The 25,549-nt window shown below is 46.0% G+C and overlaps 2 protein-coding genes and 1 long non-coding RNA gene across 10 annotated transcripts; 2 read left to right on the plus strand and 1 right to left on the minus strand.

The window, feature by feature from the left end:
- Positions 1 to 2,909: 2,909 nt before the first annotated feature.
- Positions 2,910 to 16,065, plus strand: HROB (homologous recombination factor with OB-fold). 4 transcript variants are annotated; one of them, XM_083582254.1, is made up of 10 exons: positions 2,910 to 3,123; positions 3,679 to 3,729; positions 3,973 to 5,082; positions 6,163 to 6,246; positions 7,258 to 7,398; positions 8,287 to 8,395; positions 9,925 to 10,010; positions 10,701 to 10,850; positions 12,671 to 12,914; positions 14,180 to 16,065. In XM_083582254.1, exons 1-10 carry the CDS (start codon positions 3,121 to 3,123, stop codon positions 14,251 to 14,253), a joined length of 2,052 nt encoding a protein of 683 aa, XP_083438380.1. In that variant the 5' UTR covers positions 2,910 to 3,120; the 3' UTR covers positions 14,254 to 16,065. The 4 variants fall into 4 exon arrangements, with proteins under 4 accessions (XP_083438380.1, XP_083438382.1, XP_083438381.1 ...); XM_083582256.1 differs by having other exon boundaries at positions 12,695 to 12,914; XM_083582255.1 differs by having other exon boundaries at positions 2,966 to 3,006; positions 12,695 to 12,914.
- Positions 7,420 to 25,153, minus strand: LOC310747647. Of its 3 annotated transcripts, XR_014540971.1 has the most exons (5): positions 25,007 to 25,153; positions 21,472 to 21,642; positions 9,897 to 9,956; positions 8,047 to 8,109; positions 7,420 to 7,499 (listed from the first exon to the last, which is right to left on the minus strand). It is a non-coding gene; the product is annotated as an uncharacterized lncRNA (long non-coding RNA). The 3 variants fall into 3 exon arrangements; XR_014540972.1 differs by lacking the exon at positions 25,007 to 25,153 and having other exon boundaries at positions 21,472 to 22,421; XR_014540973.1 differs by lacking the exon at positions 25,007 to 25,153 and having other exon boundaries at positions 9,897 to 10,013; positions 21,472 to 22,421.
- Positions 17,482 to 23,818, plus strand: ASB16 (ankyrin repeat and SOCS box containing 16). 3 transcript variants are annotated; one of them, XM_083582257.1, is made up of 5 exons: positions 17,502 to 17,977; positions 19,038 to 19,305; positions 20,726 to 21,218; positions 22,445 to 22,558; positions 23,226 to 23,818. In XM_083582257.1, the coding sequence occupies exons 1-5, from the start codon at positions 17,662 to 17,664 to the stop codon at positions 23,409 to 23,411; spliced, it is 1,377 nt and encodes a 458-aa protein (XP_083438383.1). In that variant the 5' UTR covers positions 17,502 to 17,661; the 3' UTR covers positions 23,412 to 23,818. The 3 variants fall into 3 exon arrangements, with proteins under 3 accessions (XP_083438385.1, XP_083438383.1, XP_083438384.1); XM_083582258.1 differs by having other exon boundaries at positions 17,513 to 17,977; positions 22,475 to 22,558; XM_083582259.1 differs by lacking the exon at positions 22,445 to 22,558 and having other exon boundaries at positions 17,482 to 17,977.
- Positions 25,154 to 25,549: the final 396 nt, after the last annotated feature.

The following is a 25,549-nucleotide window of genomic DNA, read 5'->3' on the forward strand; positions in this document are numbered from 1 at the left end:
TAACGGAACACACACTGAAGGCTGATTCTGCAGCAAAACACACAAGCCCCGCCCACCAGATACCAAGCACTCTACTATTCAAATTAGGCTCCATTACAAAAATAGCTTCAAAGCCAACCTGGATGTTCAAAGCCCACCCCCACCTCACAATATGCCTATCCTTTAGTTCCAGTGGAGGCCCTTTTCTTCACTTTTCTCTACTACCAACCTTATTGTACGCTTGTGAAACAGGAACCACTTATAAACGTCATCTCCAACTCCACGAAAGATTCCATCAACGATGTCTCCAAAAAAATTTACACATCACTTGGGAAGACAGGCAAACTAATGCCAAGTGTACTGGAAGAAGCAAAGATCACCAGTGTCGAAGCAATGATTCTTCAACATCAACTTTGTTGGACTGGTCATGTTGTATGGATGCAGGAGAGCAGGAGAGAGGGACTGGGGTGGCAAAGCTTAAGTTCTTTTATTTAGCGTATGCTTGGGTTTTTTCTATCAGCATCACCTGGGGAAGTTCTCTTTCTATTCATTTGTTATGTTTCTTTGGTGGTGAGAGAGGTTGGGGTGGCCTAGGGTGTGGTTGATCGTCTTTGGCTGGCTGCAGTGGGATTTGTTTGTGAGTGGGTGAGGGGGGTTGTTGGGTTAAGTTAGTCATATTGAATTGTATGCTGTCGGTGGATTATGAGCTCTTTCTAGTGTGAGTGGGCATTGTTATCTTGGAAGATGTTCAGTAGGGCCAGTTCTGGGGTGACTTCTAGTACCTGTTTAGTTACCGTATTTTTCCGTGTATAAGACGTCCCCATCTATAAGATGCCCCATGTATTTTTGGGGACTCCAAATTAAGAAAACACCCCTCAGGACTACCCGTGTATAAGACGAGCCCCAATTTTAAATATCATTTTTTGGTTAAAAACCCTAGTCTTATACACAGAAAAATGCGGTATTTTGCTTATTTCTGGTATGACTGCGCACACTCCTTTTCTGACTGGGTCCTTGATTACTCGGTTTGGTGGGATCTGCTGGTTCAGATACAGCATATGTCTGAGAAGGCCCCACGAGAGATCATGGAGAGGCGGTGCGAGGGGAAAAACTGTTGTGACATTGATTTCTTTGGCAACTAGGAAGGGCTGTGGTGGGATCCAGAAGCGGCAACCTGGAGCCCCACTGACCACTTAACTGCTTTCTTCTCCATCAGCTTGGGAGCTTTTTCTGAGACACTAACGGGGTATTATAGGATCCTTTGTCTTTTGAGCATCTTTATCAAGATGCTAACAGATCTGCCTGCCTTTGATCAGTTGTGCTTCAAGGGAAGCTCACCAGTCCTCTGATTCTTTAATATTTTCCAGCCCAGATAGATGTTAACCAAAGGATCTCACAATAGTCATCTCCTTGCAGGAGCAAGGAAGCATAGGAGAATCAGATGCATCACAAGAGCATCTTGGATGCGATGGCTTTCAAAGAGGGTGAGACAATTGCCTACCAAAGGCAACTAGCTGTTATGGCTATGGCTCAGCCTCCCCTGTTGGAGGGAGCAATGCTTCTGAAAAGCACTTGTTGGAAGCCACAGAATCCCCAAACGTGTTTCACAGGGACCCCTTCCTTCCCTCTGCCCCAATACCTGAGGGTCGTCATGTCTCTCCAGGGATTTGGCCAGAACAAAGCATATGTTGGGGAAAGGCTCCCTCCCTGCAAAGAAAACGGAGCAATCAGCAGGCGCCTGGCTCCCAGCCATGCTAGCAGCAGTCTGGCGCATGAGGGTGGGGGACACGGGAAGGAAGCATTCCTATAGTATAGGGCACTCAATTGGCATTTGCACCTACCTGAACTTTGAGCCTTTCCCTCCTTGTTCTGGCCTGCCTATTTCCTAAGGAAGATAGAAGCCACTGGTGGGGAGAGTGTTCCTATGATTTCCAAATGTTTCAGAAGCATCTTTTTGTTCCTTTAGTTGCTTGATAGAATCATAGCATGGCAGGGTTGGAAGGGATCCCAAGGGTCATCTAGCCCAACCCCTGGCAATGCAAGGATCCTGCCCACAGCCAGCCCTGGCTGGGCTCCAAACTCTAGCCTTCTGGTTACCATTGCAGTTCTGCATGGAGTGGAGAAAGGAGAGAGGGAAATGTGTTGCTTACACTCTCATAACACTGGGATGAGATCCACACCATGAAGCCCTTTCAATAACTAAAGTCTAAAGGGCTGTCACATAGAGGACAGAGCAAGCTTGCTTTCTCCTGCTCCAGAGGCCCTTAGGGCCTGAAGCAGTGACTCTCCTTCCTTGGAGGTTTTTAAGCAGCGCTTGGATGGCCATCAACCATGGATCATCTAGTTGAGATTCCTGCATTGCAGGGGGTTGGACTAGATGGCCCTCGGGTCCTTTCCAACTCTACAATTCTATGATGCTGTTTTAAAGAGCATCCAATGTGCCTTTAAAGCACATGACTTCCACTGAAATGATTTGTGCCATTGTGACTTCCCTCTCACAGACCTACAATCCTCAGAACCCCTAACAAACTGCAATTTCCAGCTCAACCTCTTCCCAACTTACTTATTTACATCCGTGTGCAGAGAAACACGCTTTCCCCCTCTGATGGGGAAAGGACACGAGCCGCGGAAGCTTGGCGCCTGAGCGCTAAAATCAAACGAGGTTATTTTAACAAGCGGCCAAAAACGTTGACGATCCCCTCCTTGTCTAAAACGAGAACAGGGGCTCTACTACGCTTACGTCGTCTCCCCGCCCACAAAAGGCCAAACGCTTCGTTTCCTTGGCTACGCAACCGCCTAGAGCTTTCGCCCACTCAGCCCCCGCTTACGTAGTAGAAGAGCGCCGCATTATGACGACCGGGCGGGGGCTGAGTGGGCGAAAGCTGTAGGCGCTTGCGCAGCCAAGGAAACGAAGCGTTTGCCCTTTTGTGGGCGAGGAGAGAAGGAGCTATTGCGCAAGTGCAATGAAGAAGGGCGGGGGCGGGCGGCTCGTCATCTTTGAGGCGGCCAGTTCGAATGCAGAGCTCGGTGAGCGGAGGTGCGGGCCTGGATGCTGGACTTCCCTCTCTCGCTGCATCCCTGCGTCGCCCTTGTTTCTTCACACCGTATTAACCCTGGAGTTCTGGTTCTTCTGTCTCCACGATGGTAACAGAGGGGCAGGAGGGACTGGGGAGGAGGGCAGTCCAGAGGGAGGACAAATGCCTTATAAACACATAGCCACAGCCCATGCAGCAGGACTGTAGCCCATGACGTTGTAGCCCATAATAAGGGGGTTGGCCTGTAAAGTGCCACAGGACTCTCTTGTGTTTGCTGCAGCAGACTGACGAGGCTATTACACTCCCCTCAAACCCCGGGAAACATTGTTTTTAACACAATGCAAGATATTGTAATAAAAAACGTTAAAGTTATCAGGCAGTCTTTTGAATATCTCAAAACTCTTCCTTGTGGGTGGAAGATGGTCAGGTTAAAAAAAAGGGCATAACCTGTTATGTATTTATTTGTTTAGAATGCTTGGATTCTCCTTTTTTCAGCCGAAAGAGACACTTAAAGTGGTGTACCAAAACAACAACAAACCCCCAAACCCCACTCAGACTTGTGCTGGAACAAAAACTGCATGTAGCTAGAATAATTCAGGTAGTATAAGGTCAGGTAGTATAGAATAATTTTTTAAAGTTATTATTTCTCCCTCTCACCCAACAGGCCTGTGGTCTACAGAAGCTATTTGCTATGGAGGCAGACTTTGAAGATGAGGTAAGAGAATATTTGTGAATCTGGGTGTGGTGGAGAGGGCAAAGGTTTCTACTTATTGGCTGAAGTGTACTTTGGACGACTTCAGATGGACATGTGACTTTGGATGGAAGAACTCTGTTGGCCAAATGGCAAACAAAAGATACCCTTAAGCCCTCATGGGCTCTCAGGCTCACAATGTTCATGTAGTACAAAGCTGAGGGATGGCACCTCATGACAAGCATTCTGTTTCTCTGTTCTTGGTAGGATTTTCTGTCAGCTGTGAATGATGTGGAGAAGCAAGCCCTGGATCCACCTGCAGATAGCTCAAGATGTCTTAGACCCCTCTCAACTGGGTTGAGAGCCCCCAGCACCACCATTCCGGTCTCTGAGGGGCCAAGGATGACCATGTCCCCAGTCTTGCAGGTGCAGAACTGCTCCAGACTAAGGTTTGGAGAAGGTAATGTCAAAAGCAGCCAGAAGACTCCTCTGGCGACCAGCTTCACAGTTCAGAAGGACCTGGCACTCACTGCAACTGAATGTAAATCGAGCGGCACTTCAAACACAAGGTTCAGGTTTGTGAAGCAGCCTCCAGCTAAGCTCCCCACTGGGGGTGCCCCCTACAATGAGGAAATTGACAATGAGCTTGTATTGGCTGCGTGCATGGATCTGGAAGAGTCTGATACACAGTCGTGTCCGGGGTCCTTCAGGTCCAACTGTGTGTCCTGGGAGCAAATGCGAGATAATAGTGTAGCAACAGCGAAGAAACCACGAGTGGTAGATTCACTGGCACTGACTGACACTTTTGGGTCAGAGACCTCACAGTTGGAAAAGACCAGGAAACAACCTGTGGTCATCAGCCATCTCCATCAGGCAGAGACTTCTCCAAAGTTGCCTTTGAGGCCTCCTGCCATGGGCTCTTCCTTGTCTCAGTCTCGCCTAGGGTTGAGTAGCAGCACATGTGCCCTTTCAAACTCCAGCTGTCAAGTGATCAGTCCTTTCCAGGCATCTCTGCATAAGCCCACTGCCGCATCCAACAGCCCATGCTTGCCTCTGGTTAGACCCTGCTCTTCTTTTCAGTCAGCAAGTACCCCAACAAGGCCGCACAAACCATGGATGCCAAATCAGAGCTGCTCTGTGTCCAGAACGGCCAATTCTGGTGCTCAGCTGCTTTCTGCATATGGTCCCCCAGCAACCTCTATGGAGACTTCACCTGCCAACCCTAAAGCTCCCGGAAACCTCCAGTCACCTGTGGTCACCAATCATCTTGTCCGTTTGGTCACAGCAGCCAACAAGATGCCAGAGCCAGTGGCCCAAGTTCCTTTGCGGGCTAAGACGCGGCGCTTCCCAGGACCTGCTGGCATTCTGCCACATCAAGTAAGAGGACCAGCAGGATAATAGGACAATCTTTATGTTGGGGATGGGGAGTGTATGGCTGTCCAGCTAGTAACTTACAGCTACCTTTGGCTCTAACCATTGGCCATGTTGCCTGGGGCTGAGGGGAGGTGCAGTTCAGCAGCATCTGGAGAGTCACAGGTTAGCCACCCCTGCTATACGTACAAAGGAGTGAGGATGCTATGGAAGTACCGTACTTTTCCATGTATAAGACTAGGTTTTTTACTCTAAAATAGTGTTTAAACCACAGAGCCTAGGGCTTGCCAATCAGAAGGTCGGCTGTTCGAATCCCCACGGCGGGGTGAGCTCCTGTTGCTCGGTCCCTGCTCCTGCCAACCTAGCAGTTCGAAAGCAGTCAAAGTGCAAGTAGATAAATAGGTACCGCTCCAGCAGGAAGGTAAATGGCATTTCCGTGTGCTGCTCTGGTTTGCCAGAAGCGGCTTAGTCATGCTGGCCACATGACCTGGAAGCTGTACGCCGGCTCTCTCGGCCAGTAAAGCGAGATGAGCGGCGTAACCCCCAGAGTCGTCCGCGACTGGACCTAACAGTCAGGAGTTCCTTTACCTTTACCTTAATGTTTAAAAACAGAGGCCGTCTTATACAAAGGGGTCATCTTCCCCCATTTTCATAAATTTGAGTCCCTCCCACATCTGATGGGAGGGCATTCCACAGGGCGGGCATCACTACCAAGAAAGCCCTCTGCCTGGTTCCCTGTAACCTCACTTCTTGCAGTGAGGGAGCCGCCAGAAGGCCCTCGGAGCTGGACTTCAGTGTCCGGGTAGAACGATGGGGGTGGAGATGCTCCTTCAGGTATACTGGGCCGAGGCCGTTTAGGGCTTTTAAGTGTTTAGGTAGGGTTGTGTAACAGCCTTGGGAGCACAGAATTGGGCCCAGACTACCACATTCAGCACCCTGAGAATCTCAGCTTTCATTTTTTAAATGCAGCTGGGTGGGAGGGAGGGATCTACCTACCTTTGGATATCTTACTTTAAGGTGAGTCCATAGCTCTGGCAAGAATTTGTGTTCATTAGATTTTCTTCCTTTCCTTGTTCCATAAAATAGCCAGATGGGAAAAACTTAGAAGAGATTCTCATTACAACTCCACAGACACCAACTCATGGGGCTCTAGCGAAGCTGCGGACGGAGGTAATTCATGGTTCTACTCTTCCCTTTCTTAATAGAAGAAGTCACGCTGCAGATGGGGATTGGAAATTCTGCATTGCCTCTGAGAACGCACCTCTGATGCTAAGCGCACAATCACAAACCTTGTTGGTTGTCTTTTCATTTAATGGGATATGAATTTCGTTGGAACCAAACTTTATGGGAATGGGAGATTTAGCCCCTGCCTTTCGCAGTCCTGATGCCAATAAAGAGTTCCTTACCGTGTAACTACTGTATTAATGGTGATGGTCGCTCCCATTGGTGCCACAGGGCATTGCTAGCCAAGCTGGGGGGGGCGTGTAACTTTTATCAGGCTCAAGCACAGGAAGGGAATGGTTAAACCTCACCCTCCAAACACTGTAGTCCTAGTAAAAATCGGTGCCCTGTACTGGCTATTAATTTTTGACCTTCACGGGAGAAAACTGCAAGTTTCCATCCCTTCTTTGTATTTCATAAAAAAGAAAAACTAACTCATCTGTGGAAAATCTTGAAATCTTTAGTCTAGTATTTCCAAGTGTCACTTGGCTATTCTTATTGTACAGATAAGGTCAATATTAAGGATGATGAATTGCAGAAACTCACCTCATGAGCCAGAGCAGTCCTGGAAACAACATTTAACAAGCCCGGTCAGGGAAGTGTTCAGGTAGTTTTAAAAGATGCCTCTGGGCATGTGCTGAGTAACCCAAACCAGCCCTTGCATGTCTTGGACTACAGCAAGTTTTTCATAGGTCCAGTCGTGGAGACACTTTCTTGTTCTGCTTCAATAGAGATGTTTCTTCCAACTATTCTTTTATATGTTTTAATGTGTGTGAGAGAGGGTGAGGTGGCGAGGAGGAGATTCTGGAGTGAGCAGAGGAAGGAGCATGAGCAATATGGCATGCACCCAGTAGAGCAAAACAGCTCCCATGGATAATGTTGTCTACAAATGACTAAGTGCTTTACCCGAAGGTAAGGTGAAAAGTAAGCTTTAACCTGGAATTGCATGTGCGACTCTAGGAGATGCCTCCTTCCCAGCAGCCAATAGAAGACGAATTTGGAAGAGGCCCTTGGGCTGCCATGAAAACGGAGCTGGGATTGGACGAGAGAGATCCGTCCTGCTTCCTTAGGACATACAGCGTTGTTATGGTGCTCCGTAAGGTAAAGGCTGAGTTTGGTTTTGCAGGTGGGAAAATTCCACTTCACTTGAAGAAGAATCTCTTCTTGAAGTGCAAATGCCAAAGATGATAAAATGGTTGAGCCTGGAAGCAAGGAGGTATAGCAGTATTACTGGAGCCATGGATAACCTTATCAGTAATCTGGATGGAGTACATACTGTGAAGAACATACAGAAGTTCCTCCATAACACCTTTGAAGTGTTGGTGACTAGTATTCACTCTAAATCCAGCCCAGGGAAGGCCAACATCTGCTCCACACAGCTGGGAATAACTGTCCACACCTCTGGTATGACCGCTTGCACCAGGTTTGCATGCACTGGTGAACGAAGGTGGGGTGGGGTAGGGCAATCCGCCCCAGGTGCCATCGGGGGGGGTGCCATCGTGGCTACCCCCAGGACGCTTGCTGCACACGCCCCAGGACATGCACTGCTTGCCGCGCACCCCCCGACACGCGCCACGCCCCCGGATGTACACCAGTGCGGGAGCAGGCCTAGTCTGGTAAGAAGGTAAACATGGCGGGTTGCTACGCAACTCCCACATGCCTCTCCCTCCTGCCTCTTTTCCTGCTGCGCATCAAGCGATAAGTGAGGTGTGGGCAGTTGCTTGATGTTCACCTGTCTTCTTCACCAACCTCGAGCCATCAGGAAGCGAGCTACGAGGCCTCTTTGGCCAGCTGTCCTTTCGCTGTGTGTCACTGTACTACAAAGGGCAGGAAGAAATATATATTAGAAGGCCCCTTCCATATCCTTCGCTGCTCTGGCGATCAGGCACCTTTTCTCAAATCTCAAAAGTTAATACAATCCTGTTTCACATTTGCCACCCTGACTTCCCACAAGTAGTGCGTTTCCCTTGCTCATTCTCTTTCATGCAGGCAGCCCTGAAGCAGCTCCCAAAGAACAAGGTTCCTAACATGGCCGTGATGATTAAGTCGGTAATGCAGACCAACGTTGACGCGGGCGTCGTGTTCAAAGACCCTACTGGTAAGGATGAAAAGAGTTCAGTGTCGTGACTTACTTCTGCATGCATTATTGGTGGGGCGTTTCTGCTTTGCCTGTGGTGTCTGGGCAAACCTTGTTTGTTAATGGCCACCGTCTGACTCATTTCTGGGTGTTTGAATTGACTCTGACTAAATATGGTACAGTCCTTTAGACACATTGTGCTACTGGGAATTGTTGCACGGGCTTCCACTAGTCTAACAATGGAGCTTGTATATAGCCCTGAGCAAATCTGTGTGTTTTGCTGACCCCTTGTGTTGATGGTGAAGGATGGAGAGGGAGAGTGCTGTCTTTTCATTAGATTGAGGGAAAGGGACTGGATAGTTGTGACATGGGGTTTTCAAAAAAAAAAAAAAAAAACTTCTTTGGAGCCAGCAAAGAATTGGACAAATGTTTCAAATTCTTAAGTAAAATGTTTTAGGTGCCTAAACAAAATTTGTGAATGGGTATTGGGAGGGAGAACTGCCTAGACAGGCTGGCTTCTCAAGCCAGAAGTGAAGCAAGAAGAAAGGCAATGGCTGGAGGGAGTTAGTTTTCAATGGACTGCTCAAATATTAATTAAGCTTTTTTCCCTTTGCTATTGGAAATACGTATGTAAAACATATTTGCATGGACAATAACAAAAAAAAGAAGACTGGGTAAAAAGCAACTTGCACCGAACAAAAACACAAACAAAACAAAAAAATACAAACACAATTTAATCCTTGGCATTTCCAGTTACAATTTATATTGGCAGTAGTCTTTTTGTTCATTTTTCAGCTTTGACTCCCAGTGGTACCCTCTGGCTCTCCAGATGTTGCTGAACTCCCACTCCCATCATCCCTAACCATTGGCCATGCCGGGTGGGGCTGATGGGAGATGTAGTTCAGCAACATCTGGAGGGACAAAGGTTCCTCACCCGATTTAAATCCAACATCTGCCAGGGAACAAGCAGTCCAGCAAATATTGAGGCAAGTTCTCAGTTGAGCTAGTCCCACAAATGCACATGGAGGTTCCAGACTGACATTTTGGCACCAATTTTTTGTGGGCATAGTTTGAAACCTTGGTGCTCTATGCTACCAGGTAATACTAACAGGGCATTAAAAAAAAAGGCCATTTGGGATGGTTTGCTTCTTAACTCTCATGCATAAACATTCACTGCAAGCCTCTCCAGTATAGTTTGTTTTAGTTGCCACTCCCTACACAGCCACATTCTGGACTTCCTAGGATATGTTTTCATTTGACCATCACAAGGAATAAACAGGCAACACTGAAGTTGTCCTTAGAAGTCCTAAGCCTAGGTGGGGCTGATATGTGCATTTGCCTGGGACCAATTGTTCTTTGCTCCAGGTCACTGGCAAATTATGTGGCTTGTGTTGAGTGCTTGGGACCCTTCCTTCGCTGGGCTCTCCCTTCCATCTCTGTGTTCCTGTATAAAGGGCAGTGAGAGCTATTGGTGTGTGACGCTCATGTGTTTGACTTCACTGTATATTTAGTGCTCCTGTACCTGATTGGTTTGGCCTTCTGTCATGCAGGAGAAATGCAGGGCACAATACATCGCCTGTTGCTGGAGGAGAAACAAAGTGAATTTAAGGCTGGCTCAGTGCTTCTGCTAAAGCAGGTACTAGAAAACAAGAAATCAAGGGCTGGGTGAGCTTTCATTTCCATGCAAAAAAATTATAACGAATAACTGGTATTTAAGACCTTCTGCTACAGGGGATCCAGAGACATTTTTGAGTGATAGTTCTGCTTGTTTGTGCCCCTGCTGGTGCAGTTATCACCTCCAGATTAACACAAGTTAACAAAAACAAGTTACCCCTTCTAGCTTTGTGTCAAATAGATGCAACCAATGTCAGTTGAAAGCAGAACTGACAAGTCAGGAACCATCTACCAAAGATTGTCCATTGGATGGTGGAATGTTTCTCCTTCTACTCCCAGAGAGCTTTCTTTCCTATTATCTGGGGGCTCTAAATGAGGTCCATGAGAATATGTAGAAAGCTGTCTTAGAATTCTTTGCTCTAGAGACTCACTTAGTCCATCTTACTTCTGGAGATTGTATGCGTCACTTTTATTCAAACCTCTTGCATTCAGATGAGCTGGTCCAGGACACCAGTTAAATAGTATTATCTCCCTCCTTGTTTTTAGAAGTTGGGTTGTATATTTCATTCTTTGGTTGTGAACTACCCCTTCCCAGCAATGAAACATCTGCCCCTCTATTGTTGTATTTATTTATTTTTTAATTATCTTTTAAAGTATAGTCAATTGTGCCGTGTACCATAGGCAGTATTGATACCTACCTTGGGTTTCACAGGTGGGTGTGTTCTCCCCATCCTATCGCAACCACTACCTCAATGTGACACCCAGTAATTTGGTGAAGATATATCCTCCAGGATTCAGCAATGAGAAGACCCCTCAGTTATGCCAAGAGATTGAGGGAGAAATGCAGATGGAGCCAACACAGGTAAGGAACAGGCTCTCCTTGGCACAATTGCTAGGATATAGGAGAGGCTGTGTGTACTCTGGATACTTTAAAAAAAAAGTGTATGGAGGCACTTGTTCTTAATTACTGGGATGCTGTATTTCATTAAGATTGGCAGCCATATGCGATGTATTAACTGTTAAAATGTGGGGGCAGGGTGGGGTGGGACTGGCCCTGTATAGATCCTTTCCTCTTCCCATACTTAGCAAATTCTGCATCCTAATTTAACTTGGAAAAATTGCCTAAATTCCTATTTTCTTTAGTTTACATAGGTGAGTTTTGAAGTGTATGTTGATGCAGTATTTCCACTGCTCTAGTGCCGATTTCTCTCTCTCTCTCTCTCTCTCTCTCTCTCTCTCTCTCTCTCTCTCTCTCTCTCTGTCTCTCTCTCTTTTAAAACTTTGTCAGCAAATTCTGTAAAATGGGAATAGCAGCCGCTAAGGTAAAATGCATGAGGAAATGCTTGAATGTTAACAAAACGTTCAAGGTGAAAGGGGGGGGGGGAAGCAACAAGAGAGCTCCCTCTTCTCAAATACGCCATGCTCAGGTCTGTCCAAAGTCAGGATGGATATGGAGAATGAGGAAGCAGCCATTGCTGCCTTGGTTAATTCCTATGCAGCTAAGGGCCTGCTCCATGAGAGGAAATTGGAGGACACTGAGAAGCCAGTCTTCTATCACGTCAGACCACTAGTAATGTAGATCAGACTTAACTACTCTACAGTGACAGGAACTGGCTCCCCAGGGTTGCAGAGACAAATCTTGCCCTGCCTGAAGATCCCGGGGATTGGACCTGAAGCCCTTTTTTTACATTTAAAGTATATGCACTGCCACTGAGTTACACCACTCAAGGGAATTGGCTTGAGTGAGTGAAATAGACAAGGGATTCCACTACACCCATCAGTAGATGATTGATCTGTTCCAGTTGTAATCACTGTTCATAGAATCATAGAGTTGGAAGAGACCCCAAGGGTTAGCTAGTCGCACCCCTGCAGTGCATACTTCTACGCCAGTGTGGTGTAGTGGTTAAGAGTGGTAGTCTCATAATCTGGGGAACCGGGTTCGCGTCTCCGCTCCTCCACATGCAGCTGCTGGGTGACCTTGGGCCAGTCACACTTCTTTGAAGTCTCTCAGCCCCACTCACCTCACAGAGTGTTTGTTGTGGGGGAGGAAGGGAAAGGAGAATGTTAGCCGCTTTGAGACTCCTGAAGGGGAGTGAAAAGTGGAATATCAAATCCAAACTCCTCTTCTTCTCATTCTCTTCCCAGATCACATCTCCCTTCTGAAGTTTAGGCCGTGTGCGATCACTTGGAGAAGTCATACCACTTCACTAGGAGAGCACATGATCTTTTACTGAGAATATCTCTGGCTGAGCCTCTGCCTATACTAGCATCTCAAGTACCAAACTCCATGCTAGATCTCACCTGCTTCAGACCACGGAGAGCTTTAACTCAGGTGTGGGCAACCTTTGGCCCTCCAGACGTTGCTGATCTGCAACTCCCATCATTCCTGTCCATTGGCTTTGCTTGCAAAGGCTGTTGAGAATTGTAGTTCAGCAACATCCCAGAGTCCAAAGGTTCCCTACACCTGTTTTAACTGAACAGTGCAGACCAGGGTTGGGGTGCTCCTTGTGATGATGTTGGACTCCCAACTATTACAGGGCTGTACTAGATTTGTTGGTGTCCTTATAACAAGGCAGCTCCATTTATCCTTTCCTGTAATTGATATCGGGAGCCAATTATGATATGGGACTGTGGCTTGGTGATAGAAGTATGACGGATGCTAAACTCAAACATTCTCTGCAGCCTCTTGGAAACTTGCAAGTGCAGCCTGCGCCGGAATTCCAGCAGGATCCTCCCACCAACGCCCCCGTTGCCATGACTACAACAGACAACAGGAACAAAGGAGGACATGAGATGGATAAGGACCGCTGTCAGCGAGTATCAGCATTGGATAAAGGGTCATCATCAACATCAATTCCAGGGGTCTCTGGAGCAGGCAAATCAGTTTTGCACTTTCCATCCTTAAAGGCTGAAACAACTGATTTGGGTAAATAGAACTCTTAAGTAGCAATGGACTAATAATGCCTTTCTGTCTCTCTTTTCCCACTGCCACCTCCAGAACAAGGAAAATAGGATGGGGAACCTGTGGCTCTCCATTTGTTGTTGGGTTCCCTTCAGTTCCAGCCAGCATGGCCAATGATCTGGAAAGATAACCAGCAAGATGGACTATAGAAAAGTCCTACTGAGCCAGATGCAGCTTACAGGACTACATGTTGCCAACCTCCCCACTGCTCCCCAAGCACTTGATGACTTTCGGATCAGCAGATGGCATGCAGAGCCCTGTGTGTGACTATTCAGTGGCCACACATAGAGCACTGCATCCCACCTGCTGATTTGAGAGTATGCAGCAAAAGCGGATATGTTGTTCAAGGATAGAATAAGGTACTTGGCATCCTGGGGACTGAAAATACCTTTTGAAAAACGGGCAAGCTAGCCCTCCTTGTCGGGGGAGAGCTTTGCTAAGCAGCATCTGGCAACAGCTTTGAAAGCAAAGAGAGATTGGCCAGGGCTTTTTGTGCTGCCAAGGGGTGAAGCTGCATGCCTCTGTGCTGCTCCTTTGCCCCTCCTCATAACTACTGCTGTCTACCTGCATTCCTGCCTACTCACCCCGGTTCCTTCCCAGAAAATTCCAAATACTTTGGGAAACCTGAAACATGGAAGCAGGTCAAATGTATGAAACGCAGATGCAAAGTAGAAAATGTTTGGTCATGGAAAGAGGCGCTTCCTAGGATATTCACAGCTGAGTAGGGACATAAGCATGTTGGGCCTCGGCTAAAACAACGGTGCTACTGGGCTATATTTGCTTAGAATGCAGGTTGGCAGAGACACTGCATAGATGGGGCCATGTCATCTGAACCAGTGATAATTCTACCCACTCTGGCACTGTTTGCTTTATATATATAATGACAATAATTGATCCCCACCCCACCCAAAAAAAGTGGGGATGGTGCAGAGATTATCAGAATATGAATTCCTCACTGGTTGTGAAATGTTGTATTTGCACTCTGTGTCTGAAGCATAGACTGGACTAAGCCCTGACCAGAGCCTTGCTCACTGAGTCTAAATGAGTCTGCAGTATTTTCTTTCCTCTCCCTTTATTCCCGGGGTACAGCTTTCCCATGGGCTGAAGAGAATGGGGCAGCCCCTGATCTTTGGAGAATCTCATGTGCATATAGGAGCCCGTGCATTGGGCGCTGGGGTGATTTATTTCCTGTTTTTCAGCCTGAATAACTTTTCATGCTTCCTATGCAGATGACCTGGACCAGCTTCTTGGAGAACTACCTGATGACTTTTTCTCCAACTTTGATGCCCAAAGCAATCTATGATAGCTCACTGATGCTCAAATAAGGGGACCTGCTGTCATAGAACCATAGCTATTGTCCTGACCCCTGCACAGACTTTTTTGCCCAGTGATGCTGACTCCCTTACACATGTCTTTGAGATTTTTGCCTTCAGCATCTTTATCAACATTGGTTGCAATTGGAGGAAAGACGCTCCTTCTGTAATGGGACAGAAACTGGAGCCCCAGCAGGAACAGCATTGGACATTAAGCTCCTACTACTTCTAATTTTACTGCAGCCTGCCATTTGTTTGAAGGCACAGCCTTCCAAGCAACAAGATATCTGGCAGTGCACACCCAGCATCACACCTTATTATTCCAGACCTACTTCTGCCTGCGCGGCGCTTTGCCTGGATGTTTAAACCAGCCAGAACGGTCGTTTAGCACGTTAAGCAGCTGTCGTTCCCTTCCGATTTGAAACACTATCTCTCCTGATGCCTGCTTCGGTACTCTGTCACAAACCATGTCAGAGGCAACATGCAAATAATCTTGTAAATAACTTTGTAAATAATCTTATGTGGATGGAAGCAGTTAGCAAAATGTGTGAAGTTGACTTTTGCCGATAGAACCTTGCGAAAAAGATGTTTGTGAAAGGAAGGTCTTGAGCGTGTTGTATCTTTTTATTTAATTCTTACCTTTTATTCCTTTGCAATTGACATTTTGATTGTGGGTTTGTGCATAATATGTTTTATACACATGAACTTAGAGATCTGGCTCCAGAAAGGCAAGTAACCTCTGCCAGGTAGCTCATGCCAATTTGAACTCTGGATGTCGTAGCAGCCATTCCTAGTACTGAGGCACTTATATGCGCGTGCTGGTTACTTCACACAATCAGGGATGGGGAGTCTGTGATCCTCCAGTTGTTGGACTCCACTTCCCATCAGCCCCAGCCCTCTTGGCAAATGGTCATTGATTGGCTAATGGATGGAAGCTCTTGGACTGGAGGACCACAAGCCTCCCATCCCCGCTACCTCTCAATTTTCAGAGTTGGCGCCGTATACCCATTGCCTGATTGCACTTCTCTACATATTGAAGTGAGGAGCATCCCCTGTTCATATAGAGCTTCCTGGATACATACAATCACCTCCATATACTACATGGATAATGTGGGTCTGAGATACTGAAGCTGGATAAACCCAGCTTTTCTTGTTTGTCTCCTTGGGAAATTTAGAGCAAAACAGAATGCTGGCAATAAAGAACCAAAAACAGCAAAAATGGAATGCCTTTTTCTTCTCATAAAGTGCTGCAGTCAATGCTGTGGTAGTTTGACCAGTTGCGTCAATGTATGTGATCAAATTTCATAAATTTATTCAAATGACAAAAATTGGTGTGTTGGAACTGGTTGTCCACATGCACTTTTCGGAGATGGTCTTATAAGTGTATAATAAGAAATGTGTGTCATTGCTGCTGTCATCCCCTGCAAGATTAAGTGTTTAACTATGCTTATAGAACTATAATACGGTGGCATGCAGAGAACAACTCACTGTCGGATTGGTTGGAGGAAAAAAATACAGCCCCTGGAGCCTTTTTTCAAACAGATATTTCAGTTAATGACAAATAAAAAGGGGGAAACCTCTGTGCATAAAATAACACGTACAGATTGGGAAATGATACAATGGAAGAAGAAAAAATGTACACTAACTACTGTTTGCACACAAGCTTCAAGAAAAGCTGACTGAATGTCACCCTATTTATTTTTATTTAAAACACTTAAGATACTGCTAATGATTGTGAATATCAAAAGTGGTGTAAAAAAGATTAAAATAGTGCCATAAATAATAAACGTAAAAAGAATACAGTACAGCAAAGTGGTTTCTAACTGCTACATCAAAGGCTTTGGTAAACAGAAACATCTTTAGCCAAATGCCAGAAAGAAAGCAGGCGGCAACCATCTCTGACTCTTGGCAAGTCTCCTGGGGACAGGACATTGTCCTCTTTGTGCTCATGTTGGTACCCAGCCAACTCAAATTGGGATAAGGTTTGCAAATCATTAGACCAGTGTTATGGGGCGAGTTCTAGCATTCAAATGCCATATGCTCAGCTGCCCCCGTTTAACATGAGAATCTTCATAGGTTGGTGGTAGAGGTTCCAAATAGGCCAGTGCTGGATTTAGGGCGGTGAGGGCAACTCCTACACACGGTGCTGAGCCAAAGGGGGCGCAAAATTGAGAAGATCCATAATTCAGAAGATCTATTTGGGGGCACAAAATTATCAAAGACTGCCTCTGAATTGGCAAGCAGACAGACACTTAAAATCAGGATAGGGAGCTTGTGGCCCTCCAGATTCTAACCAGCATCAGCTAGCATAGCCAATGGTTAGAGGTGGGAGTTTTAAACAATAAAAGCTGGATTGCACAGCTAAAGGAAGCAACAAGGAATGAGAGCCGTAATGGATGGGCAATGAAATTCAGTGAAGTGGCAACATTACTTTCCCATGATATAAGCAGAAGGCAGGTAGAAATTTGTAAAACAAATCCTTGGATAGCTGACTTGTCATGTCTTTGGCAGCATCTACATTACACATTTAAAGCAGTATCATACCACTTTAAACAGCTGTAAAAAGGTAAAGGACCCCAGACAGTTAAGTCCAGTCGCGAATGACTCTAGGGTTGCGGCCATCATCTCGCTTTACTGGCCGAGGGAGCCGGCATTTGTCCGCAGACAGTTTTTCTGGGTCATGTGGCCAGCATGACTAAGCTGCTTCTGGCGAAACCAGAGCAGCGCACGGAAATGCCGTTTACCTTCCCACCGGAGTGGTACCTATTTATCTACTTGCACTTTTGACGTGCTTTCGAACTGCTAGGTTGGCAGGAGCAGGGACCAAGGAACGGGAGCTCACCCCATTGCGGGGATTCGAACCGCCAACCTTCTGATCGGCAAGCCCCAGGCTCAGTGGTTTCAACCACAGATGGTAGAATTCCCCTTTCCAGTATGTGCTCTTAATTCCCCCCTCCCATATTAATATTTATTTTTCAGACAGCAGACTTTGCTTACAAGATAACTTGGGGGGCTAGGGAGGAAGGCTTAAATACTTAAAACTTGGTGATTGCTATCCTCATTTTGTTCCTTTATCACTGTACTCTTCTCAGCTTTCTTCTACGGATCCACCAACAAGTTAATTGCACGGAGATCCAGAAAGGAAAATTGACACTGCAGAGAGACTGAGAGTATTTTTGCTGTCATGATGACTATTCCTTTCTATTTATAGACACAGCAAAGCTTGAGTGTTCGTCCACTAAACAGATGTGCCCACTGGTGACACCGCGTCGTAACCATACCTTTTAAAATTGCAGCTGGGAGCAGGTGCTCCTTTCCTAAGCAGCTTTCAGGTTGGGGGTGGATGAATTAGGCCTGCGTGGATAAACTTTGGTTGCCTTCTCCTCTCACATGCAAGAATGTCGAAGGAAACTTTCACGTTCACTTCTTCCACTCTTCGCTCCCTGCGTCTGCAGCGAGAAATGCTGGAATGGGAAGACCGGCGGAGGGCTGCGTCTCGCCAGTCTGTGAGTCGGAGGTACCAGCCTAGTTTGGGGAGCCTCTCTGCACTCCCCAAACTTGCCCGACGCCCACAGTATTGCCGGGATCCTGCTGTTCACAATGCCCTGTACACAGGAGACCTGCCAAGAGTCCGGAGCATTTTTAAGGATGAATCTACTGCCAACTTGATTGTGGAGACCCTCAGTGAGGAGCTGGTGTGGTCTGCCGAAATGGGTAAGAAGGGGTTGTCCATAGTGGAAAGAAGATCACTTGGCTTGGTCACTGGCCTTTTAGATTTTAACTCAGTTCTGTGGGGGTGGGAGACTTTTCGAGACGTGGGTTCTGGCAGGACGACAAGTTGGAGCACAGGAATTTTGGTCCCACTGGGGAAAGATTCAGCATTGCAGGGTCTGTTTTTAGGATTTCTTTTTAGCTTAGAAGGGTGTGGGGAGAGAATTTAGAAAAAGAACATGATAGAGGCATATGAAAAGAATAACCTGCATGCACTCACCGTCCTGTAAAACAGTTTCACTGCCCTTTAAATGCCCAGTATTTAAAAAAAAAAAAACAGGAAAAGTGAATAGCCAGAAATTTAGTTGTAATCACAAAAATGTGGCCACTTCAGTAAAAGTGGTTAGTTTGGAATCCCCTTATGAAAAGTGGTATTCTTTGTAAGCAGAGCCTTCTGTCACATTGCTTTTATTGCAACATAGGTATTTTGACATGGAACCAGTAGCAACTTTGGCAGAAAATGTTTGCTATTTTCTCTCTGCCGTCAACAAGTTGCGACACTTTTAAGAGCAATAGCCTTGAACTTCCTCAGACTTCCTCAGAGGCCCACGTTAATCCACAACCTGCAACACATTGCCCAGATTTAAGTAGCTGCAGGGCAAACAGCAGTATTATTTCATGCTCATTCGCTTGCATGGAATTTCTGATCACTAACGGTTACCCAGGCTAGTGCTTAAATTCAAGAGCTGGTCTACCATGAGGCTATTGCTTTGGGAAAGCTCCCCAGCGGAGAACGATGGAGAAAGTCGTACTGTGCTGTTTCCTCCCATCACCAGAGAATCGTGGAATTCTGTGCTTCTAAATATTTATTAAGGTATTTGTTTTGCTCATTGGCTATCATGGCTGATAGTTCTATCGTCAGATTTTGTGGCAGCCTAATTATGCGTTGTGGGAAGGATTTTCTATTTGTTTGCCCTGAACCTATTGCAAATCCATTTAAATGGCGGTCTTAACCTGCTGCTTCTCAGTTTCTGATCCTCCTGCCCATGATCTTCTTCTGCAGGGCTGTGGGTGCTGACCCCCCAGAAGAAGCACACTTCTCCATTGTGCATCACAGCGGCCAGAGGCTACCAGGACTGTGTGAAGCACCTGCTCCTGCAAGGGGCTGAGGTTGATGCTGTCATTGGTGGGAAAGCCGCCATTCACGAAAGCTGTGCCAACCACCGCGCAGAGTGCACCCGCCTGCTCCTGAGCTACAGCGCAAACCCCAACCTTCTTTCAGAGGACGGACTGGCCCCTCTGCATCTCTGCACCACTCAGGAGTCTTTGCCGTATGTCTGGGAAATTGGGAAGGGGTGTGTGTTTGTGGATTGAAGTGTTGCAGCAATAAGGCGACAGCAGAATAGCGGCAAAGTAATTTAGCCAAATAGGACTAACGATTAGCCTCTATTAAACTAACAATTAGCCTTCCTGGTGGACTTGGCAGGGGGCTCCTTAATTCAATTGCAAAAGTGCCTTTCTCCCATGCTAAATTAAATGTAGATTGTACTACCTCAATACATCATGCAAAGCATGGTATTAAATATTACAATCCTTGGGCAATTCAGATTCTGAAGCAAGAACCACCGAGTTTAATCTTGTTTCGCATAATTGCTTTTGTTTACTCTGTTCCCTACTGTTTTCTGGTCCTGCTAGTCATGGGGGTGGAGAGCACCTTTTTAGGGCAGTGGAACCCCAATCACTGGCACCTTTCTCCAGCTACGCTTCCTGAGAAAGCTGGATTCTTCTGTTAATGAAAAGTGTCCAGTTGAGCCGGGGTGAATGTAGCCAATGAACACACCAGGGTGGAAAGCCATGGCAGAAGGCACAGATTCGGTTAATACCCAACTCTCCACAAGAGTGCACAACACATATTTATACAGTCCCGGTACATTGTTAAATTTGAAGGACGCGTGATCATGTGTTTCTTTTTTTTTTTAAATACATATTTATTAAGATTTTACAAAACAAAGAATTTCATCATTTCAAAATGCATCATTTCCATACATAAAGCTCAAGAAAAACAAAAATATATGACAGAAAAAAAAGAAAAGAAAAAAAATAGAAAAACAGAAAAAAAAGAAAAACACTCTTTCTTAAATTTATAAAGTTCCATGCCCCTCTGTCTTGACCTCCTGATCATGTGTTTCAACAGAATACCTTGCATTCAAGGTATTGAGAGCAGCTGGGGAAGCTCAGCCAAATGGGCGGGGTATATTATTATTATTATTATTACTATTACTATTACTATTATTATTATTATTATTATTATTATTATTATTAAATATTGGAGCTCAATTCCCAGAGTCCTGTCACTCTCCCAGACATTATTGACACTACCAGGAAATTTCCAGCCACAAGGTCTGTTGCAAGTGGACAACTTGACTTGTGCTTCTAAAAGCACCTTGTGGACAGCTAAATGGGTCATGCTAAGTAGGCCATATCGTTTGCAAGCATATCTAACTGGGGGGAGAGAAGCCATTGTTATGGACACACTTAGGCCAAAAGGGTCTCTCTAGCCCCTTCACTTCCAGTTGCAGGGTCATGTCCTATATGGGTCCTGGTTCTTTTAAAACAAAAAACAAGAGTGGCAGAAGACTGTCTTCACTGCTGCTTCCCCAGATAATATTGTGCAAGCTTCCTGCACCCACCCATGGGTTGGATCGTGTGATGGTTGCCAAATTCCCCACAGCTACTCCTTGTGCTTTCCAGATGTGCCCAGCTGCTCCTGGAGTACGGAGCTCTGGTGAACCAGAATACAAGAGACCACCGTGCTTCCCCATTGCACGTGGCTGCAAAGCACGGCCTGGACGACCACGCGAAGCTCTACCTCTGCTATGGAGCACAGGTTGCCCACAGGAACCGAGAGGGAGAGACAGCCCTCAACGCGGCCTGTGCCAGTGCAGACAGGCCTGAGGAGGCTGGCCGCTACTACCGGGTGGTGAAGCGGCTGCTGGAAGGTGGGGCCGACGTCCGGATAGCTGGCCGGAAGAACCATACGCCCCTGCACAATGCCTGCAGCAACTGCCACATCCGCATTGTGGAGCTTCTGCTGCAGCACGGGGCACAGGTCAACGTTAGAAACTGCGCCGGCTACACACCTATGGATTGTGCCCTGCAAGCAGTGGAAGATTACCTGGAGGGGCAACCAGAGAGGCTTATAGCCACCTTGCTCGACCATGGTGCTGCTTCTATCAATCCCAAGGTAAGGGTCGCCACCTCTATAAGCTGCTGGCTGACATTGGTATTGGGGAACCTTTTTGTACATTCAACCCAATAGGAGGAGAAGGCAAGGCTGGCCACACCATTAGGCAGCTTTGGGGTAGCAAAGAGGTGCTGGAGGGCAGAGTTGTTTGTAGGGTGTGGTCTGCCCTGCGCCCCTCAAGCTACCTTGTTGTCCTCTTGTATGATGGAGGACACTCTCTCCTATTGTCAGCACAGTAGTAAATTTAACCTACCATTCAGTATGTGGAAAACAAAGTGGGTCGGAGTCATTTAGTCCTTGGTTAGGCAGCAACATGGTTTGGGTTAGGGTCCTAAGGCAGTGGGGAGGAGAACATTTGTCTGTGGCAGCCTTGGCCAACCTGGTGCCCTCCAGATGTTCTGGACTACAGTTCCGTAAGTCATGTCTGTAAATAGAAGGAAAGGAATTATATGAGAGAATCAAGGCTTAGTGGGGCCTGGAGATGGAAGAAGGGGTCCCTGGGAGTAGGAGTGGAACCAGGGGTTGTGCAGGAGTCTGATGTCCCACCTCCTGGTTATACTGGAAGTCATGCTCTGCAACCCCCACTTGTCTTTTTTCCTGAGATTTCCACCAGGTTTTGCCAGCATGTTCCTAAACAGTTTCCCACAGTCATATGTATTCTAAACATTTCTTTTAAAAATGTGTACTACAAGATACCCAGGATTACATATACTGTGCTTAATTATTTTACTGAGCCCTTGAAATCTTGGTCTCTGATATATGCACCCTCTTGGTCTTTTGGATTTCATCCTTTCAAGTTTATAAGAGCTAGAATGTGTCTGTCTTCTGCCTTCCTTTGCCAAGGAAAATTCCCTGGAAATACTCAGAAGTCATAACTGGAATCTTTCTGTTTTCTTTTCTTTTTCTTTCTTAATACTGAATTAAATTTATTTCTAGGCACTGTGATAATACAGGAGTTCTGGCTGAAGACTTCCAAGGGATGTAGCATAGGAGATTGCTCTGATTTTATCTGTGCGGGATTGATAATTATATTATTTTATGTACCTTGCTTAAAGCAAGTTTTTCCATTAAGCAGTTTATATATATATTTCTAAATAAATAACGGAATCTACCTCTTCTTTTCTTTCCAGTATGCTCACACATGTGTTCTCTCTCCCTCCCTCTCTCTCTCTCTCTCTCTCTCTCTCTCTCTCTCTCTCTCTCTCCCTTGGTAATTTTGCCTTCAGATGCTAAAATTTTGTGCCTTGTCACCTCAGGCTATGGAAGTTGTTCTAAATTCCTATGACCGGATCCCACCCTGTGATTCTTGGGTGGATTCTGTGCCTCTTGAAGTGTGGCAGGTAAATTCCTCCAATCCAATGTAATGCAACACAAAAACAAACGCATATACACACACTTGTGCAATCACAAGGCTTGCTGTTTTGTTCTGCAAAATCTATTTATCTACTTGCACTGGCGTGCTTTTGAACTGCTAGGTAGGCAGGAGCTGGGACAGAGCAACAGGAGCTCACTTCGTATGCCCTATAGGATAATATGATTTTGTATGGCATGCCTCCCTGGTTGCTTCTGCTACTACAGGGACAGGGAACCTGTGGTCCTCCAGATATTGCAGTTCCTATTGGCCTCAGCCAAGGCTCAGGGATAAGAATGAGAGGATTATGTTTGTGGTGGTCAGTGGAGGCTGATGTGTCTTAAGACTCAGAAGGCGGAAAGGCCAACACAGAGTGGACCCAGGGCTAATAACAGGCAGAGCCAACTAATTCTAGGTTTGCGCCTATCCTCCTCGCTGCTGACTTCTATAGTGACAACACCGAGAGACTAAGGAGGAGGGAGTTGACTGCTAGGGTCACTTCCCTAGGCTGGTTGTAAGCAAGAAGGCAGGCTGGTGGGAAGTCCCTGAGGGCAGACTGCAGTTGGTGGGGCAGTACCCAATTCGCCTCCATGGACCAGCCGTGTGTGTGTGTGTGTGTTCAATGCCTCATTTTACTTTTCTTTGCATTTTGACAGGAGCATCAGGTGTTCTACGATTCAGCTATCTACCTGGTGAATCAGCCCCGCCCTCTGCAACATCTGGCCCGTTGTGCTGTGCGGAAGCAGCTGGGGCCGCAGTGCCATCAGGGCATTGCTCAGTTGAAACTGCCATCTTCTCTGCAAGACTACCTGCATCTCCCACTGGAGGGCTTTCTCCAGTGATGAGGAATGTATACACTGGCCTCAAGAAGATAGAAGTCAAAAATTCAGAATGACATACTTATTTTTCCAAGTGGCCATTTCTCCAAATTTATGAGAAGCTGCTCGTTAAGCACTATTCATAAGGTTGTGGTGAAATGTAAAATTGTCTGGGAATGGTATATTCAGCAGCCATCTGCTCTCTCATCTTGAAATGGTCAAGGATCACCCTAGAACCTGGGGCCTGAATGAGCACTTGGGCACCTGACACTTTAAATCTAAATTATTTTAATTATATTTTAACACATTTATATTTATATTTAGGTTTGAAAATGGCTGACAATTGCCCCACGATGTACTGTTAGGCCCCTTCACCATACAATTTTTGACTGCACTAATACTGATTAGTATTAAACTGATTATTTCCTTTATTTAGCTTGTGTCTGCTTTTATCTGTTTTCTCTTATCAAAATGTTAGTCAAAGATGCCCCTTTAAATCTAGCAGTGTAACAAAATCTCTTGCTGCAGTGTTCCAGCTCCTGCCCGCAACACCATGTTGTAGACATCATCATCGTTATTAACCTGCCTATCTATCTATCTATCTATATAACCTGCCTCTTTTAATCAACTATTTTGTATTAAAATATATTTTAATATATATCACAGCAAACTTTTAAACAATAAAAAATACTGAATGACAATGCAATCAAAAACAGAATAAAAATAAGAGAAGAGCCCATTTCAAAAGACAGTGCTACATAATACCCTGCTGGAAAAACTCACCAGAAGGCATGCAGCGGTGAGACGCATGTGCCCTTCCTTGGGCAAAGTCTTTATTGACTACAATGAAAAGGAGATATATTGCTTCTGTAGCAGATGGAGGATACCTTGCTCTGGATACCAATATAACTTTGCTCAGTGGCTTAATGCAGATGTTAAGCAGTGAGAGGTGCAAAATGGAGCCATGTGGAATGCCATAACATAACTCCTGGAGGACTGTTGCCATCAACAATAGAAGTGGCCATCAACCTAGAAAGAGAACTGTTGCAACATGGTCTAGTGTGCATGACCCCTGCCACTATGCCCTAATATTAATTCCAGGACGGGGTTCCCAATTAGCTAAGTACTGCAGACCCCATTTTTCAAAAGCCAAGCCATGGACCCCCTACTTCTGAACATTTTGATATATCTATGGTGGTTTTTGTTATGCAAATGGTGCCACAACCCGGGGTGTGTGTGTGTGTGTGGTGTTATGTGCACCTCTTGAGGTCCATTGATCCCCAATTGGGAACCACTAGGATAGTAGGACTGATAATATCAAAGACTGTCAAAAGTTTTAGGAGAATTAACAGAGCTGAACTCCCCTTGTCTGTCTATCTCTGTCTCCATCAGGGCAACCAAAGATGTTTCAGTACCAAACTGACACCAAAAACCAGACTGAAATGCAAGCCCCCCCGCCCCCCCCCCGACAGCGGCCATCATCTAAAAATGCCTGGAGTTGCAGCAACAAACTCCCGTGAACAGGGTGGCCTACCATCAAAAGGAGAATTTGCATATGCTTATATATATGTGTATATATACACATTTAGAAATAATCACTGTAAGTTAAATAAATATACCTTATTTCTTCCTATTGTCAGAAGAGTATAACCTCACTGCGTAATTTCAGAAATGTAGGAAACCTAACTTCAGAGTTAATACAGAAACTTTTCTTTCACGATTTGTGAGTTTTTATGTGGAATGGGACCAGGGTGTGCTAGAAGAAGCGGACATGGGCCCCAACAGCTGCTTTTGTGTTGTGGGGGGGAAACAAATTTTAAAATGTTCTGATAACGTTTCGGAAACCTCCCCCTACTAATAAAGTTCCTCTATTATCCTCTTACGCGTGGAGGCTGGGCAGGGAAGCTGGTGGACTGCGCCCAGCAAAGAGTGACCTGAAACAGCCTTGCAGTGCGATCTCTTAACATTGCAGTTAAAAACCCCGATTTCTCCGATTTCCCCCCTCGGGTGGAAAGTTGTTGGGGGTGGGCACGATAAAAATAATCGGACATGCGCATATATATCAATTTATATAGTTCTGTCTGTTCTGTTCACTGGAAAACGAAAGGCACCCCCTCTCGCGCTTTTGGCCAAAAACAACATTTTATAGCTGGATAGTACTG

Source organism: Podarcis filfolensis, assembly GCF_964270895.1.
Source record: "Podarcis filfolensis genome assembly, chromosome: 13".
In the NCBI taxonomy this organism is placed as follows: Eukaryota; Metazoa; Chordata; class Lepidosauria; order Squamata; family Lacertidae; genus Podarcis; species Podarcis filfolensis.

What these genes read in the sequence shown, in the direction of transcription:
- HROB (XM_083582253.1), top strand. An exon ending in CTGGCATTCTGCCACATCAA is followed by an intron (nt 5,083 to 6,162) that starts GTAAGAGGACCA and finishes TCCATAAAATAG; the next exon opens with CCAGATGGGAAAAACTTAGA. An exon ending in TAGCGAAGCTGCGGACGGAG is followed by an intron (nt 6,247 to 7,257) that starts GTAATTCATGGT and finishes GTGCGACTCTAG; the next exon opens with GAGATGCCTCCTTCCCAGCA.
- ASB16 (XM_083582257.1), top strand. Translation starts at nt 17,662, where the DNA reads ATGTCGAAGGAAACTTTCACGTTCACTTCTTCCACTCTTCGCTCCCTG. An exon ending in GGTGTGGTCTGCCGAAATGG is followed by an intron (nt 17,978 to 19,037) that starts GTAAGAAGGGGT and finishes CTTCTTCTGCAG; the next exon opens with GGCTGTGGGTGCTGACCCCC. An exon ending in CTGCTTCTATCAATCCCAAG is followed by an intron (nt 21,219 to 22,444) that starts GTAAGGGTCGCC and finishes TTTTGCCTTCAG; the next exon opens with ATGCTAAAATTTTGTGCCTT.